Source organism: Strongyloides ratti, scaffold srae_chrx_scaffold0000002 (genome assembly GCF_001040885.1).
Source record: "Strongyloides ratti genome assembly S_ratti_ED321, scaffold srae_chrx_scaffold0000002".
NCBI lineage: Eukaryota > Metazoa > Nematoda > Chromadorea > Rhabditida > Strongyloididae > Strongyloides > Strongyloides ratti.
The window spans coordinates 1,433,652-1,454,634 of NW_020171510.1; the positions used below are offsets into that span (position 1 = coordinate 1,433,652).

The 20,983-nt window shown below is 17.8% G+C and overlaps 3 protein-coding genes across 3 annotated transcripts; 2 read left to right on the forward strand and 1 right to left on the reverse strand.

The window, feature by feature from the left end:
* Positions 1–6,045: 6,045 nt before the first annotated feature.
* SRAE_X000130300 (Ras-related protein Rab-7a) lies at positions 6,046–6,753 on the reverse strand (the record flags this gene model as incomplete). Its single annotated transcript, XM_024647430.1, has 2 exons — positions 6,046–6,492; positions 6,568–6,753. 2 exons carry the CDS (start codon positions 6,751–6,753, stop codon positions 6,046–6,048), a joined length of 633 nt encoding a protein of 210 aa, XP_024498767.1.
* A 7,010-nt stretch (positions 6,754–13,763) lies between these two features.
* SRAE_X000130400 (Kinesin-like protein KIFC3) lies at positions 13,764–15,924 on the forward strand (the record flags this gene model as incomplete). The annotated part of the gene is made up of 4 exons (XM_024647441.1): positions 13,764–14,417; positions 14,534–14,884; positions 14,940–15,618; positions 15,677–15,924. 4 exons carry the CDS (start codon positions 13,764–13,766, stop codon positions 15,922–15,924), a joined length of 1,932 nt encoding a protein of 643 aa, XP_024498768.1.
* Positions 15,925–17,976: 2,052 nt separating this feature from the next.
* On the forward strand, positions 17,977–19,125 carry SRAE_X000130500 (Frag1/DRAM/Sfk1 family-containing protein; the record flags this gene model as incomplete). The annotated part of the gene is made up of 5 exons (XM_024647452.1): positions 17,977–18,224; positions 18,332–18,437; positions 18,491–18,641; positions 18,710–18,925; positions 18,971–19,125. The coding sequence occupies 5 exons, from the start codon at positions 17,977–17,979 to the stop codon at positions 19,123–19,125; spliced, it is 876 nt and encodes a 291-aa protein (XP_024498769.1).
* Positions 19,126–20,983: the final 1,858 nt, after the last annotated feature.

Consider the following 20,983-nt stretch of genomic DNA (forward strand, 5'->3'; position numbering starts at 1 on the left):
ATATAATGACTTAAATTAATAGGTTTATCAATTAAAAAGAAGAAATGAGTCAAATGATATATACCATAAAATGATATCATAACACATTAACATATTATTAAAAATGTATTGTCTCAAAACGTTTAAAATGAAAGAAAAAGATTATTTGAGTGTCTAGTAATTATTTATATTAATTATGAATACGTTAAACTGCTAAAATACAATATTTCTGTTTGAAAATATAATAAGAATACATAATAAATAAAAGATTATATTTGATAATATTATTATTTGTATGTATACTTCACAATACAATATTCCTCAAATTTCTTCTTTTTTTTAATAGATCAAATTTATTATACAATAAAGCATTATTTTTTACAACAATTCTTTATTGATATTTTAAAGTAACATTATTTTAATTAAAAATGTATATTCTCAATAAGCTTTTAAATGAATCTTTTTTTTTTTGGATTTCTTATTTATATTATAAGATATTTAATATTTGTAAAATGTGAAAATTAAAAAAGAAGAAGAACATAACAGGTATATAAATATGAAAAATTTTAAAGGATATAAATATTTAGAGTCTTTTGATGGATATTATATATATATAATCCTCTAAAATTTATCATTAATAATATTTATTTTTATTACAAAATTTATAAGCTATTATTGGATAATATATTTATAAATATATATTAATTAAAAATAAAATAGAATTTTTGTGTGTCTAAAATGTTATAAAGTTGTTTTATATAATAAAGGCTAATATTTACATATAGAACACATAAATATAATATATATCCTTAAATAATTAATAAATATATCTAAAATAATGTTCTTTTGTTTAAATGAAATATAATATATATGTAATGGTAAAAGCTATTTAAAATATAATTATAATATATTTTTAATTTTTAAAATATTATAATGTAAAATTATTATTTATATAATTAATTATGGAAAAATAACTTATAAATAAGTAATATTAATATATTTATGAATAAATTGTAGTAAAATCATCTCATATGTTATTTATTTTTGATAAAATTTACTAAAGTATATATATATATATTTATATAATATGTATATATTATGTCAGGATAAGAAAAAAGGTTGGTAGTCGAGAATAAAAATTTTAAATATAAAGGAAGAACAACAAAATGATTGAACACAACGTTAACGAATGGAGTGTGGGACGTAAGCGCCTTCTACAAATCATGATCAACTAAAAAGTTATATGTGAATGTTGTCCAAATTCAATTATAATAGTATAACATCACTAATATATTATTATATAATATACATGTATGTAAAGAAAAAAAAAATTTTTTTTATTATATATATATGGATAAAAATATAAATATATATATATATAGTTATATTATTAAATTATATTATTATAAAAAATTTTAAGAAATTTAGATTCTTATCATGTTTTGATATGTAAAAATATATAAAATTTAAATTTATACCACCAACTGCGTGCTATATTATCAAGGAAAATTTAATGGGTATATGTATGTGTAAGTACAATTAATATTTATAAGACATACAAACGTAATATTATAAAAGAAAAGAATAGAGAAGCATCTAAAAGAACTTCTGCTTTTATTTTATTTTTAACTTAAAAATATAAGTCAGTACTAAGTAACTAGCTTCTAGAGCGCTGTCCCAGTATTCTTTTTATATTTTATAGAACTCAGGAATATGCGATAAGTAATAAAATTTTATACATAATAGTTGGTTCACTACGCAATATGACCACCATTCGTTGAGAAATGCATACGTACATAAAAATTTCAATACATCCAAATGTTCGGTGATCATTGAGAGGATCAAAATTGTTGAAAAATATATAAAATAATATACGACATAAAATATTAACGTTAAAATTTATAATTTTTTTACAAAATTTTATATTATTTTATCATATTTTTATAAAAATTTAAATAATAATTATAAATGTCATTTATCTTTATATACATATATAAATAATTTATTATATATAAAAACTAATATTTTTTTTAAATCTATTTTATAATATTAATATTTTATATCATAGAAAAAAAAAAGAACAATATACATTATAAAAATAGAATAAATTGTTTAATATGTATTTTTATAACAGCTGCTTTACAAAGAACAAAAAAAGTTCTTATAACCGGGCGGTTTAATTTTCATTCATATGACGGAAGGAAAAAAAAAATTATTCATTTTTACAGTATAATCAATTTTTTTCGTACAAATATTGAAAGAATAACGATATGGGTTTTTGATTTTATACAAACATAATAAATGAATAAACAATGATAAAGTGTAAAAAGGTTTGATAAAAATATTATGTATAATTCAGAAAAACTTTTGAAGGACAAAAAGTTAAAGTAAATTTTGTTATATACATACATTATTAAAAGGAATTATGTTTATTATGAAAATATTTATTAGTTGTTATAAAAGTAAAGGTTTAAATTTAAATTTTAATATTTAAAAAAAAAAGTAAAAAAAAATTTTTTTTTAATATTACAATATTTTATATATATTACGAACGATATGAAAAAGTTAATGTTTAAACATTTAAAAAGTTAGAATGATATATGTCATATTGTAAGAATATTGTATTTCTTTACTTAAGAATCTTATTACAATATTTTGAATAAAATTTTTCAAAAATAATGTATATTTTAAGAAAAATAAATAATATAAAAACATTATGATGCAACATTTTGTTTATGCCAACAGATGACTCTATTGAAATTTCCTTTTTCTTATTATTCATTCTTTTGGGGACGGCGAACCAAGGGACGGCAATCAACTCTCGCACGGTCCATATCTTTTTATCAGGGCTCTTTTGGGACACAAATATATATATATTTTATATATATATATACATACATACAAATAATATACATTCATCAACTATTTTTAAAATATATTACATAATACATCTCCTCATTCAGTTCTTTTCTTTTATCTTCTAGTATTATGTAATTTGAAACAAACGAGAAAAAGCAATATAAATTTAAACTACAACATACACATAACATAATAAAACACCAAACTCTATATTTTAAATTTTTGAATTTTTGAAACATTGTAATGGCCGGCAAAGTGAGTACCCCATACCACTACTCTTTATTATATAATATTTTAAACTTTGTCATTATTTCAATATGTATATTATATATATATATATATATATTTTACACACAAACTCATATGACATAACAAACTGTTAATGAGAATTTTTGAAAAAAGACCCATTTAACAAGGAACATGAAATCTGAAAAATTGTATATGATATTTTAACAAAATGAACTTTATTTTAAAAGGGATTTTTAAAATTTTATTGTTCATTTAAGTAAAATTACATCATAACTTTTACTATTTAATAATAGTATAAATACATAATAAAAAAAAATATATTTTATAATATATTTTTAACAATAATGTAAAAAAATAATTTTTATTTTTTTTTAAATTTAATTTATTTAAAATACGTCTATAAATATATTTAATAAAATGTTCTCTAATCCAATTAATCATCTTTTTTTTTAAAATAAAGTTTTATAAAAAAAAAGTATTTTTTTTTTTATTTATTTTATTTCATTATTTACAAATATAAAATAAAAAATTAGCGTTACTTAAATATGACTAATATTTTTAAGGGTATTTAAATATTCTTTATATCTTTAAAATTTTAACTATTACTCTTTTCCTATTACATGATATTTTATTTTTAAAATTTCTAGGACTTATGAGATTTAAAAATAGTAATATTTAAATTTTAAAAGATAAAAAATTTTCTAAAATTCTTTTTTAGTTGTTTTGTCTTATTTAACATTTTAAATTAACTATATTTGGGACATATATATGTATATTTAAATATATGTGTGTATAATGCTAAATTTTTATGCTTATTTTATATATTTTAAAAAGAAAAATAAATCAAATAAATGAAAATAAATGGATAGATAAATTTATAGTAAAATTCAAATAATTCATTGTTTGGTATCGTAAAAATTTTCAGACTTTTTCGTATAATATTACAACCAATGCACTTTTCTACTTCTTTTGATTTTAAGAAAGAAATAATAGAAAAAGAAAGAAGATTATTTAAAGATAAATAATAGTTAAATTGTAAAAAGAAAAAGCTTTTATACAATTGGAACTGTTATTAACAGCTGATTTTGTTAAATGCATCATATTAAAAATGTTACATTTTTGTCATTGTTTCATTTTTAAGTAATAAGTTTATGAATGAATATATATATATATATAAATTTTTCTTTAAATAATAACATGTAATAAATGTTGACAAAGAATATTAAAATATTAAATAATAAATGAACATTTGAAAATTAAAATTTCAATTTAAGATATTAAATAATCATTATTTGAAACTTTTTATCAAAATAATTTTTTTCTTAAATATATATAAAGTACTACAATTTAAAATAAAAATATTATATTAACCAAAACAAAACAAAAAGAAGATGAATCATATTTATAAATATTATAATATTTAATAAAAAAAATTGTTATTATCCTTATTTAAGATCATGAAGATTTCATATAATTTAAAATACTTAAACTATAATCTTTTTTAATTTTTGATAACAAATCTTATTGCAATTTGATTAATATTCATCTATCATTTTAATTTACGAAATGTAAAAATGAAAAACAATATATAAAATATTCTTCATAATAACATATTATATCTTAACAATAATAAACTTTTTCCCCTTTAAATTAAAAATATTTATCAAAAGTTTACTGATCATTTTTATTAATGCCATTACTTTTTCTAATAACTAAACTTGCAATGCACTTTACATTTCAAAAAGTAACAAATTGTTAAAATAAATTTTTCAACTTTTATTAATATATCTAATTTTAATAAAGTAATTTATATATATATATACAAATCTTGATAAACTTTTAAAGATTTTTCTAGACAATATTAAAAAGGTTTATTATGTTATATATATATATATATATATTTCTATTGCATAATGTGTATTAAAAGATAACGAAAAGTGCACATATATTATTTAGCATATTGCTTTTTAATATTGATAAAATCAAAAGTAATAAAAGATGAAGATAGGTATATAAAATATAAACTTTAATATATTTTAAAAATATAAAAATCATGCTTTTACATACATTTTTATTAAAACAAGGGATTGAAAAAAAAAAGATTATAACAATGACTTAAAGTTCGTTGTTTTTATTTATTTTAATGTATGAATTTTTAAAAAAAAATTTATTTATCACTTAATATTAAATAGTATACTTTTTAAATTTAAAGTATCAAATATCAAAAATTAAAAAACATCAGTAATAATAAACATGGAATTCTCATTATCTTGTCATACGTTGTTTATGGGATAAAGTTAAAGATAAATTATGTTTATACATGCATATTTGTTTTTTATTTTTCAAAATAATTCTAATTTATGATACCTCAAATGATAAATAAATATTTTTATTATTTTAAACATTATTCAGTTTTTTTAAATTTATATTATTATAATTATCAATAATATATATGTTAATGTATATGTATTAATCTTTTTTTATTTTAAAAATAAAAAAAAAATACAAGATTTTAGATGCTGGAAAATAATAATTAATGACAAGGTAAAAAAAAATATATTATAAAAATAATTAATTTATTACATACTTATAAAGACAAGGCATGCATTAATTTATATTTATACCAAACATCCTGAATGCTTGTATTAGTAAAAGAATATGCTTTCCGACTTTCTTTTCAATAAAGAATATCAAGTAAATGATAGGTAAACAGTTTTTTAGAGTTGATGAATAAAAATATCATAATAAAATTGATTAAGTTATATAAATGGATGTTGCATTCTAAATTATATAATTGTATTTTTTTTTCTCCATATTATAAATCAATGGTACCAATTAAAAAATAAATGTTTGAGTTATAATATAGTTGCAATCAAATGACATGTCATAAGATTAAATTTTTTTTTTTATAAAAATTTATATGATTTTTACTTAAGTAACACGTAAAAAATGGTTCATTTAGCAGTTGCAACTTCCTCCATTATTTTTGTTGTTGCTTCTATCACTAAGGCGAATTTGATCATCATACTCTGGAAAATCATGTACATCTGTATTTTCACGTTGGAGAGCGTTTCTTACAATTTCATTAAATGCCTCGTCAATATTTGTTCCTTCTTTAACAGATACCTGATAATATGGTATTCCATTCTTTGATTCACACCATTTTCTAGCACGTTGTTCTGTTACTGCATGATTTGGAAGATCAATTTTATTTCCAATTAAAACAAAAGGAAAACTTTCAGGATTTCTAGGATTTGCTTGAATTAAAAATTCATCTCTCCATGAATCAAGTTGTCTAAATGAGGCAGTATCAGTTACATCATAGACAAGAACACAACAATCAGCTCCACGATAAAAAGCAACTCCTAGTGATTGAAATCTTTCCTGACCAGCTGTATCCCAAATCTTAAATTTTATAAAAAGTAAATAATTTTTGTTGTTATTATATTATATATTAAATAATAAATTAAAAATACATACCTGCATTGTCACAAGTCTATCATCAATTCTGATGTCTTTAGTTAAGAAATCAGCTCCAATAGTAGCTTTATACTGATTGGTAAATTTTTGTTTTACATATTGATTCATTAAAGAAGTTTTACCAACACCAGAATTGCCAAGAATGACAATTTTTAATAAACTTTTTCTACGATCACCAACAGACATCGTTTAATTTTTAAACAATTTTGTACAATATAAAGTTGTTTGAATTATAAACTAAAAGTAAAACGAAATATATATATATATATATAAATATACAAATAATTACGAAAAACTATAAATAAAATAAGTTAAAATGAAAATAAATACATATATTTAATAGAAAAGTTTATAAACTTATCGGTATTATTGGAATGAAATACAAATTATACAATAAAATATTTATTGAATAAGAAAACTATATATAAAGTAATTTAGATAGAAGATAACATCATACAAAAAAAAAAAACGAATGATATTAAAGTCTATAGTACAGGAATGATAAATGTGTACATGTGGACAAATGTGTTTATAATAAAAATTAAATAGATATATCACTACAATATTTTATACATAATTAAAACTTTTCTTAATATATGTATACATATATATGTAATTTCATTATTAAAAATATTATAATTAAATAGAAAGGTAAGAAATAATAAAGTGTATCGCTTATCTCAATATAAAATATTTTTAAAATTTTGATTAAACGTTTGTAGAATGAGACTATTTAACATGCACATGTTTTAGCTTCACGTGATGACACATTATACCGTTATAAGACAAACTATGAAGAAAGTATTGGAAAAATGTTACTTAAAAAGAAAAATAATATACTTTTTAACATATGATCATAAGATGAAAGAAATTCAATAATTTTATAAAAATGACATGTGAAATAAAACAGAATATATCAAGTGATATTTTTATTGAAAATATCATTTGACTTTTTTTTTTCTTTTCTAACACTTTTAAGACTTCACTTGTGGGGAATATTTATCAATATACCATATCTGATAGTTTAATTTAATGAAAGCAGATGTTAAATATATTTGTAAACAAATATTTTTTTTTTGAAAATGTTAAATCAAAATAATAAGTATCATTAAAATAATAATAATTATTTATAAAAAAAAATTTATTATTAAGAAAATTTAAATAAGAATTGCAAAATTAAGAAATTAATACATAAATCTTAAAAATAGTTTAAAAATTTAAAATAACATAAAAAAAACAAATTTAAGTATTTTATTTAACTATTACTATTTTTAATTGTGTAATAATATCTTTTTAATTTCAATAAAAACAGATAAAAATAAAACTATATCTACTAGTAAAATTTTATTTCTTCCAATATATTTATACTAAAAAGAGAGTATATAGATGTTGAAAGAGAATATAAAAAGAGATAAAAAAAAATACATATATATGTATAAGTTTAAAAAACACATATTTGATAAATTAAAACAAGTTCACGAATTTTAAATAAATAAATATTTGTTTAAATGGAGAGTAATAACTTGGTGCATTTACCTTTAAATAAATTTTTTTTTCTTTAAATATAAGACATTACAAGTTATTATTCATGTTTTAAACATTAATATATAATATAATTAATTATCTACATATATTTTATAAATTGTTATAAACAAATTAAAAAAAAAACATGTAGATAGTTGTATGACAGTAACAATCAAATATACAATGCCATTTCATAACTGTCTGTTAGTCTTCTTTATCATAATTTATATTGTTGTATTTTCCGTTATTTCTCTTTTTACTTTAATAATAATTGTTTTATTTATTTTCATCCAAAAATATAAAATTTTAAAATTTTATTTTAAAAAAACAAGCTTTTTTATGTAATTCTTTTTAAAAGAAAAAAAAAAGTATTTCAAACATGAGTATGAAAAAGAAATTAAGCTGATATTTCTAGAAAGTGCTTTTTAAACGTTTAAAAGTACTTTTTTTATTTTCTAAAATAATTTTTAATAATTTTTTTGTTTTTTCATTTTATATATTGTACTACTTTATAGTTTTTAAAAATTTTTTAATTCAAAAATTAATTATTTATAACAAATTATGATTATATATATTAATCAATAGTAACATTTTTATTTTTATAAAAAAAAATACACGTAATTATGTATAAAGTTATAAAGATTGTTGATTAAATCATCGTAATTTTTAAACTTCAAATAAAAAAAATTAAATATATTATAAATTAAATTACTTAAAAATAATAATGTGGGTATGTGAAAAATTAAAAATGCAAATATTCAAATAAAAGTTTTCCATATACACACAATAAATAAAACATTTTCAGCAAATGTTTTTAATATAATTTCTTTAAATTACCTTTCAACTTTATATGGATGAAAGAATTTATGTAGTAAAGAAAATATTTTTCAAAAATTAATTTTTTTTAACTATGTTACACAATAAAATTATTTATGATGAAGTACACTTTAAATTATAATTTTTTTTTTATTATTTTTCTAAACAATTAAAAAATAAAAAAATTTTATTTTAAGATAGAGTGAGATAATTTTAGTGACATTAAAAAAAAAACTTGGTATTTTATATAAAATGTATTATTTTACCACAATTTATCAATAAGTAATTTAATTATAAATAAAAAAAGTTTTAAAAAAATGCAAATGATTTTTAATTGTCCCAAAAATGTGGTATAATTTAAAATTTTTAAAATAAAAGTATTATGTTTCTCAGACATAAAATTTAAAAATAAAAATATTATAAGAATGTTAAAAAGAAAGAACAAATTAAATATAAACTTGATCCATGCATTGTAAATGATAAATTATATTAGTTAATTAAATATAATTATTATTAAAAAGTAGCATTTATCATAAAAATTTTTAATCACTTTAACATCTCCTGAGATAGATGTAATAATAAGTTAATTTTATTAAGTTATAAAATATTATAAAAATAATATATAAAGAATCATATATAATATTATTTATTGAAAATTCGTAAAATTTTTAATATAATGATTACTTTATTTATAATAATATTTTTTTAATTTTATTTATTTTTAATTTTACTTTTATTATTATGTTGTTTTAATATTATTGTAATATATGTATCTGATTAAACTTTGTATTTAGAACAACACATAAGTTAAATATAATATAAAGTTACATTGTTTTATTATATATATTAACAACTATTTTAAAAATTTGTAATAAATTTAAAAACATTATTTTTTAACATTTAATATTTTTTGTAATAGTATTAAAAATTTCAGTACATCCATAAGCTTTCTTTTTTATAAATGAATAAATAATATTCTTTAACTTGTTTTGTTATAATAGCAAAAAAATAATCATCTTATCAATACAAAAAAAAAGAATAAAATTAACTGTCAAAAGCATGAATTTTTATTGTAATAATGATAAGTAGTTTTATATTTTATTAAACAAATATATTTTGAGGATTTCTATTTAAAATTTTTGTAAAAAAAAAGTTTTTCTTCCTATTTGTCTTTTTTCAATCAAATAAATTTTAATAAAAAGTTTTTGGTACTTCTTTAACAAAAAACCTTTTAATAAAAGTGTAGTAATATTTAGTTAAATGTTTTAATGTTCCATTTCTCAATGTTAAACATTTAAATTCCTCTTATTTTTAAGTATTTATAGATTATTTAGTACAAATTACTTTTTAATATAATTACTCTTTTATTTTTAAGATTAATTAAACATCATATCATTATGACTCATCATTATAATATGTATATTTTGATAAACATATATATATATATATATATATTTATTTATTTAAGTTAATATTTATTAAATTTTATCTTATTCTACAAAATTATAGATTTATTCGAAAGGTAATTAAAAAGAAACAATCTTTCTATAAAAATCCTATCATTTTTTTAATAATAAAAATTTATAAAATAGATTTTATAATTTTCTTAACCCATAAATTTGACAATCTATTTGTTAAAATTATTAATACTTAATAATATATCCTAAACTATATAATAAAATATATATAATTAATATATCTTAAATTATTTGAAAAGGATCTATTTATAAAAATTAAAATAAATAAGACCAATCATAGAGCTAAATTAATTATCTTTCACATTTTACAATATTAATGTATCTTGTGTCTTTTTTTTATAAATAAAGAAAATTTTTATAATACATTTTTTCAAATATATTTATATATATAGTAGAAATACATAAATTTTTATATATAATATTATTTTACAATAATGAATAAATGGTCTTTTTTAAATATCCTTTTATTACTTAGAGAATTAATATATTTTATATTTCAATATAATTTTAATAATATTATTATTTTTAAAATTACCATGCTGATTTACAAGAGATTATGTCGTAGAAATTACAATTACTATAACTATCTACAACGATTGTGTCCTCTAACTATTTTTGTGTGATTTATATTATATGTATTCATACTTTTTAATAATAAATTTACAACAAAAAAAATTGTAGTAATTTAGATGAATAGAATTAATTTGTATACATACTTTTATAATATTATAGTTTTATTGATAAACAAAAACAGTTCTTGTTATTATTAAATATTATTATCATATTTTTATTATTACATTTTTAAATTAAATGATAATACATGTTATCAAATAAAATTTTCCTCTAATATAAAAATATTTATCCTTTACTAGAAATATAAAATTTTAACATTAACCTCTTTTTATCATTAAAAGTGAATTATACTATTTTCATTTGCTTTTGTAATTAAATATTAATATGAATATAATATATATTTTGTTAAATTGTATAATGACTCTTTTTGACATATTTGTACATAAAAATTTATATCATTTCAAATTAGAATATCCTTATTTATATCTAAATTTTTATTTTCTATTTTAAAAAATCTTTATATTCTTAATAAAATATATCATACTAAACTTATATTAAAAATTTCTTTTATAACTTGTTTATACTTTTTTCTTAAGATCAAATAACTTTCTATCTTTTTTTTTTGCCATTTGATAAAATTTATTGTAACATTTTGTTTAAATATATTTAAAATATAAAAAAAAAGAATCATATGTCAAAAAGATTATACAAAAGTATCCTTAAATATTTACTATTTGTTATCACAGTAATATGAGATTTAAATGTTTAACTTTAAAAAAAAATTTTTTTTAAATTTAAACAAAATAACTATTTTATAATAAAGAAAAAAAAAAACTGTCAAATCTTTGTAAATATGTAAATATATCAAATAGTTTGAAGTAAATATATATTATTTATCAATATAAATACTTCATATTGTTTTACAATCATCTCAAGGTTGATATTTTATAACCCAAAGAATGATTAGAACATTTTATTATTTATAATTATTATGTGACGTGAAAAGATTTTAAAAATCTTTTATTTATAATAATGATATAAGTAATGTTTTATATATCATGTTTCAAAAAATTTTTCTCTGTTAAAAAGGGTAAAACATCATTATAAAGTAATAATCTTTTAACTTTACTTTTAAAATGATAAGTAGGTAGTAATATAGTTGATTGATAACTTTTAGGTAGTTACTTTAACTTTCATATATAATATTATACAATAATATCTCGCTTATTCTTATTTATTTTAATCTTCTCTCTTTTTAATTTTTCTAATTATTATATATATTTTTATTAACTATACCTGTATTTATAAAAAAGATAAACCAAAAAAAAAAATGAACAGAAAATTGTCTACAATAGTATGAATATTAAAAATAGTTTTTTTTTTATTAACAACTTTTACAACATTCTTAGTTGTAATCTTATTTCAAATGTATTTTAATTATATATACATATATTATATAAGATTGATAAATTTTTATTAAAATCTATTGTTCAATTCACAACTAAATTTTCTTTATTTATTTTGATAATACGAAAAACAAATTTCTAATATATTTTATTATTGGAATGTTTTTATATAAATATTCTTATCACTACATAGTTTTACTTATTTCATATAATAAAAAATCAAAACTTTTTTTTTATATATTTACCATATTATCATATACCAATAATTATCTCTAACATATCACAAATAATTTAAATCTTTAATGTAGCTATTTTGCCTACAATTATCTATTTTTTTTATATCATTTTTTATAAATATATCATCTTTATTGTAATATTTTTGCAATATTATTGTATAAAATATGAATATATATATATCATATTCAAAATATTTTACTTTATTTAAAGAAAAACAATATAATTGACTAAATGATTAAATAAAACTAGAAAATTTTAATATATTTTATTTAGAAAAATATACATACCGGTGTCAATTAATACCTTTGCCCTTAAAAAGTTTTTCTTTACTGTATGTATATTCATATTCCATTTTTTTTTTTTAAATTTATTTATCTACTTTTTAATTGCTTGATTTTGAATTTAAATACATAAAAAAAGTTTTTGTATATAGTAATGATTAAGTATATTAAAACAACTTTTTATTTAGTGCTGTTTTCATGTATTTTATACTTAAATTTTATCAATTTTTGTAAGAGAAATTTTTTTTCTCTAAAATTAATATAAATATAAAATGAGGAACGTTATAAATATTTATGTTACATTTTAAAAATGAAATCTTATTAAGTAATTTTTTTTATTATCATTAACATAAAAAATAATTATTAATTTATTTAATAATAGTTTTTTGTTCTTAAATTATTTTATTTGTTATAGGTGACAAAGTTTATCTATTATTTTTTTATAAATTGTTTATTTTACTCATTACTAAGCTATTATCGTTTTTTTTCCTTTTTTTTTCTTTTTCTTTTTATTTCATGGTTTATGATTATAAAAATGGTACCATTCTTAAAATATAAATATATATTGAAGGAACACATTTGAATCATACAAATTTATTCTTTACTATCTTAAGATATATGTATTTTATTTGAAATATAATCTTTTATATTTAACTGTTAAAATAAATATTTACATATAGAAAAAAGAATACATTGGAAAGTACCAGTGTTTCTTTATATAATAAAATTATAATGTACCATATGTATATATGCTAAAGTATAGTTTCTTTAATATGATTTTTATATCTGTTTATATTATTTTTTTTCAATTATGGAACTAAACATTTTTTTTTTTTAGAATTAAATTATTATATTTTATCATTATCTTTTTTTTTTGTAGAATGGTATATAAAACATCAACATTGTTACATTCTCCATCAGCTGATAAAGATTGTTTACAAAATTTAAGTGCTTATTCATTATCATCCTCTAATACATCTATTCATGAATTATCTTCTGATAGTGGTTGTAGTAGTTCTTCACAACCAATATCAACAGAATGTTGTCATGTTGATGGATTATGTCAAAAATATCGTTTTATTTTAGAAAATATTGAAGAAAAGAATAATCTTATTAAAAATCTTGAATATATAATAGATGAACAAGAAACAGAAATTGCTTCACTTAAAAAATTTCTTAATAAACATTCAATTACATATGATAAAAGTTACCAAGTTTTAGGTGGTGATTCACAACATGGAGAATATGGTGAACAAAAAGTTCTTAAAGGTATTTCATATTTATCTTTAGATTTTGCCAAATTAAGTGATGAAAATTTGGAATTAAAAAAAAATTTACAAAAAGCAGAGAAGGAACTTGATAGATTAAAACTTACAAATAATATGACATTTGCGCAAATACCAATTATGGTTGATAAAGAAGTTCAAGATGATAGAGAGTATAAAAATATTAAAGAAAAAAACAAATTACCATTTGATTTATCTATATATAAAAAAGATATATTATCAAAAATAACAAATTTTAAAAATGAAAAAGTATGTTGTTTTCTATAATATTAAAAAAAATATTTTATTCATCAAGTTTTTACGTAAAACTTTTTTAAAAAAAAAACAAATTAATCAGTTTATTTTATTTATTTATATTTATTTAGGATGAATTTGAAAAGGCAAAAAACCAGTTATTAAGAGAGACAAACAATTTAATGAGACAAGAGACCAATAAAATAATTGAACTTTTTATGACAACTTTAAATAATCTATCAAAGAATTACAAAAAAGAGATTGAGCGCAGGAAGAAATTACATGATGAAATTGTTAAATTAAAAGGAAATATTAGAGTTTTTTGTAGAATAAGACCATTTAATACTGGTGAAGAGTATGATAAAAATCTTATCACAACTGATCCTTATGATGTTGATCAACTTACTATAACAAATGACAATGGTTCAAATAAAAAATATAGTGTTGATAAAGTTTTTAAAGAAATTGATGATCAAGAAAATGTAAGTCTTTTTTTTTTGAAAAAGATACATATATAAAATAATTTTTTTTTTGCAGATATATAATGAAATTAGTCCAGTTGTGACAAGCTGTATTGATGGTAAAAATGTATGTATTTTTGCTTATGGACATACTGGAAGTGGAAAAACATATACAATGGATGGTCCTGATTCTAATCCAGGAATTGTTAAAAGAGCAATATCTGAATTATTTAAAATTTTAGATGATCAAAAAGAAATTTTAGAAAGTAAAATAACAGTTTCAATGATTGAAATTTATAATGAAAAAATAAGAGATCTTTTTTCTCCTGGAGGTGATAATTTAATGTTAAAACTAGGTGAAAATGGTAAACAAGAAATAAGAGGTTTAAGTGAACAAGAAGTTACAAATGTTAATAATGTTGAGGATTTAATAAAATTGGGAAGAAAAAATAGATGTGTTGCATCAACAGCAGCTAATGAAACATCTTCTAGGTCCCATTCAATAACATTAGTTAATGTTATAACTAAAAATAAAATAACTAATGTTGAATGTAAAGGAAAGTTAAATTTAATTGATTTAGCAGGTTCTGAACGTGTATCAAAGTCTCAAGTTGTAGGACAACAATTAAAAGAAACACAATGTATAAATAAATCATTATCTGAATTGGGAAATGTTGTTTTAGCTTTACGTGCCAAAGCTTCACATGTACCATATAGAAATTGTTTATTAACAAGATTATTAGAAGATTCTTTACGTATGTTTTTTTTTATACAACATATAGTTAAATTGTTTTTAAATTTTTATTTTTTCAGAAGGTGATTCTAAAACATTAATGATTGTACAGATTACAAAGAATAAGAAATATTTATCGGAAGCAATTAGTAGTTTAACGTTTGCAGATAAAATCAGTAAAGTATCTATTAAAGGATCAAGTAGTAAAAGTAGAACAAATACCTCAACCCTTTCATTAATTGAAAATGCCGAAAGGAAGAAGTACAGAAAATCTATAAGTGATGTTACAATAGAATCAGACATTTCTTTTAAAACAGATTCATCCTAATCTTTTTTTTTTATCTTGGTGTATATAAATTTTTAAAATATATACAAAATGAAAGTATAAAATTATTCATATATAAATGTGAAAGTAATCTTCTATTTTTTCTTTTAATTTTTAAAATAAATTTTATAAATTCTATTTTTAATATATTTATAATGAAATAAAACAATTTTAATGCACTTTTAAATTATAAGTAATAATTGATCACTTTAATTTATTTTATCATAAATTTACTAGTGAATAATTTGACAATTCAACACGACGTTTTTGTAAAATTTAGTTTCAGAAGCATAGTACAACTAAATTAAATATATATAAAAGATATAAAAATAAGTGAAATAGTAATTTTTCAAATACTTTTAATTTTAACTTAATTTAAGTAATAATGTATCAATATGTTTAATTGTCCAAACTGAAAAAAGTTGTATCAATTTATTTTAAAAAAAATTTTACTTACTTAAAAATAAAATTATATTTTAATTATATTATAAAAGTTTTATTACCAAAGTGTAAAAATTAAATTTTTTTCCATTTAAATGATCATGATCATAAGATAATATATATATATTACCTTGTTCATTTGATTATTTGATCAGTCACTATAACTAGCAAAAAAAAAATAATAAAAATTATTTTGCTCTTTTATTAGTGTAAAAAAAAGTCTTATTTTTTTAAAAATACACACTAATATTTTAAAAACGTGTTTAGAAATTGCTAATATATTTATCCTAGTGTATTGGCAAACAGATAATTATATTAATATATAAATTGGTTTTTATCTTTTTTTTTTGGATGAATACATTTATTTAGATTAATTCTCTAACATTTTTTTAATTAAATTTTCATTATACTAATGTTTTTTATACTACTTTGTCTTTTTTTTAAATAGATTACAAAAAATATAGATAAAAATATACATATTTAGTGGTGCTTTTTTTTACAAAAAAAAATAAACAAATAAATAAAACTTTACTGTTATAATTTCACTTTTTATCGTATGATAACCCAATAAAAAAAAATAATTTATTAATAATATAATGTTATTGTAAAATTTTTGATACACCAAATTTTTAGATAATAAAAAGAATATTTTTCGAATTATTTACTAAATTAAAACATTTATAATATAAATTTTATTATTATTATTATTATTATATATTAATAATTTTTGTTTATTAATTTATTTTAATTTATAAAAATTTAGCTTTAATATCCTATTTTTAAAACTTTTTCTAATGTATTAGTTTCATTTTCTTTAACATTTTTAATAACATATTAATAAAAACCAAGTTTCTTTAAACTTGATTTTAAGATAATATTTAAATATATTATCAAACAGTTATATATATATATATATACATTTGAATGGCTAAAATATTAATATAGTAACATAACAAGAAAATAATATAAATATGGGATACTCAGATAGCTTTTGTTCTTTTAAATAATTTTACCTCCAGAAACAGGCCTATTAATTAATACTTTATTACGATAAAAATATATAAAATGTCTTTTAAATAAATTAGTTATATTTAAGTAATAATTTTTAGAATTTTCCATATTATTTCAACTTGTTAAATATTTTAATACGAAAACAAAATCAAATAAAAAGTATCTTTATGTTTACCACAATTATAACAAGATATATGTTTTGTTATTTTCGTTTTCTACTTTTGTGAAACAAGCTTTGTTTAAAAATATATTGTTAGCTGTAAAAAGTATAAATGAAAAAAAAGTAATTGTTTAACACTTCCTACTAATTATATTAATTATTATTTTATATTTTTTTTTCTACAATTCATGACCATGATTTTTACGTAATATCTTTTATTACATATATTTTATATAATTTCTTGAAAATACTTTTTTTTTTAAACATATTTATTGTAATTTTCTGTACATCATTTATAATTATAAGAATAAAAACTTTCCAAACTCTCTTATATTAATGTAAGAAATAATTATCTTATATATTTTACGTTAACAGTTTGATCAACAATTATTATTTTCCAGATAGTTAATTACCAAACTACAAATTTTTTTAATTTTTTTAGAATGAGTAATGAAAATTTACCAATATCAAACACTTTATCTCTTACCTCAAGATATTTTATACCTACATTAAAAATATCATCACCATTTACATCAAATGATTGGATGGTTTATTTTAATTCTAAATTTGTAATACTTGCAGCAACCCTTTTTCCTGGTATTGGATGTTATGCATGTATTGCTTATACATATCTTTTCCAGTTTAATAAAATTGTAAACTTTGCTTCAGATCATTGTAATGGTACTATGTCGTAAGTTAAAAATAATGATAATAATATCATATATTAATATAATTCAAAAATTGTTTTTATTCTAAGTCAATTTTAATGTTTTTATATATATAAATATAATTTTATAGATACATTCCACCTGTAAGTTATTCAATAGGTGTTTGGAAACCGCAAAAATTTTTTTGGTTATCAGTTTTAATGCTACATGTTCCTCCAAGAATTATTTATGTTGATGTAGGTTTTTTTTTTTCAATGATACAATTATATTATTATTAATATATTTTTAGTTATGTATTAAATTTTTCTTACGTGGACCAAATGCTTCAAATTCCGATAACTATTATTTTCATATTCTTTTGTCAATTCATCGTTTTTTAATGCATCTTGAGATATGGGCTTTAGTTGGTGTGTCAATCTTTGATATTGAATATAATTTTCGTAAGTGACATACATTTTAAATGATATTATAAGTAAAATGTACTTTTATTATTTATTTTTTTTTTTAGTTATACATGCAACATTTTTTGGATTTTGGCTTGCTTCATTCAATTTTAATATGTTATTTAGTATAATCTTACAATATCAATCTGGGATAAATGAAACAGTCTCAAAGTATTACACATTATTTAAAATAAGAACATTTATATATATTGTCGGATGTCCTATCTCTTTAACAGCTTCTGCCAGTTATATTTATTATTTAAAATCATGTAAAGATTTAGGTGTGTTAAGCATTAAAATAAAAAATATATATTCCATATTTTTAGCTTATGTTACTTTTGCTATAACAGAATACACGACAGTTGGAATAAACAGTTTGTTCTACCTTCTTAGTTATATTGATGCAGACAAAATGAATCTTGATATTGCTGTCGTACCATCAGTTTCAGGAAAGTCAAAAAATAAAATGTGCGCAGTGTAAATTTTTTTAAACATATCAATAAGAGAGAATCATATATACAATTTATACATATTATTTTTTTATAACTCATCAATTTTTTAAAAAAAAAAGAAGCAAATATTAATTTTTTTAAGTCATATAAACCCAATTTGGATTATGGCAAGTTTACGGGTTTTTTAAAAATAAATTAATGTTTTATTTAATTAATTTTACTTACATTAATATTCTTTGATTTGTCAACAAAATTTATTTAAAGTAAATTGATTAATAAAATTTTATAATATTAATTATCAACAAAAAAAATTTTTAATGTTAATTAATAACAATTAAAATTATTAATAAAAAAAAAGAGATCAAAACAAATTTACCAAAACAAAATCTTTACTATCTGTAGTCAAATATATCCGGTTAAAGAGATTTGATATTTTTAACCAAGATTACTTGACTCGATAATAAAGAAGATGATGCTCTAATCAATTATAAAAGAAGATGTTGCGTTAGTGAACTAAATAATGAAATATTGAAGAAGAATGATTGTTTTATGATAATTCATCTGATAAATATATCCCTGCACCTTTATATGGAACGCCTCTTTCTTAACAGTTAACTTTTATTGCTTAGAAAATTTTTATTATATAACATTAATGTGTATGTGAACTCTATCAATCTATTTTCTCTTATCTATACAATGATAAGCTTTAATAACAAAAAGTGTAGCTGATTATATGTACAAACACACAAATATAATAAGAAAAAAAAAACATAATTGTTATGTATTTAACATTAAATAAAATATATCTATGTTACATTAAATAAAACCTCTTCTATGGGAAAATAAAAATTGTAAAAGGAATTAAAAAAAAATTTTTTTTAATATATATTAATAATATATATATAAATTATTAAAAAAAATAAAATATTGTAAAATTATTTATTATATATATATATTCTAATCCTACTTTGAATAGAAACTTTAATAAAAATATTTAAATTAATGTATCTTTTTACTAATGGAATTCTAATATTGACATTAAATTTTTTTTTATACTGTCATTACAATCATAAAATATATATTGAATGTCTAAGATATAATATATTTTTTTATGGTTAAAAAAGATATTTTATAATAAAAGAGGCACTCATAAACGGTTAAAATTTAGATAAGATTTTTAAATATTATTTAAATAAGACAATGGAAAAAAAAATACAAGACAATAAAGGGCTAATTTCAGAGGGAAATTAAATATAATTATTTTAATAATAAAAAGAAAGTACAATTGTATAATTAATTTATAAATTTGTTAAAATTCTATCATTTCTAGTATATTTCCATAAGAAAATAAAAAAATTTACTATTAAAAATTTCTTAAAATATAACAATTTATTTTGAAATAAAAAATATTTGTAATATAATGATTTTTGTTAAGATGAAGTTTAATCAAAATTATTGAAACTTCATGACTTCGGTGAAACATTTTCTATTCAGTTCCTACCGAATCATGAAATTTAACAATAATGATTATTTCAAACTTATTAAATCATATATAGTAATATTATTATTATTATTATTTTTAATTATAATAAATTTAAAAAATAAAAATATTTCTAATTAATATGATATATAAATATATTTATGTAAAATAAATAATTTTTATAATAATATATATTGTAATTGTGGCAATCCTTATAATAATATAGATAGATATAGTTAAAATAAAATGAAGAAAAGAGACAAATTCTTTAGTTTAAATATTAGTGTGATATTACTATATAAACTATATATCAAATGTAGGCATTTTGGAGATATGAGTATATATATAATAGAAATACAAATATATAAAGAGACAAGACATCATTTATTTTTATAATTAATAAGAAT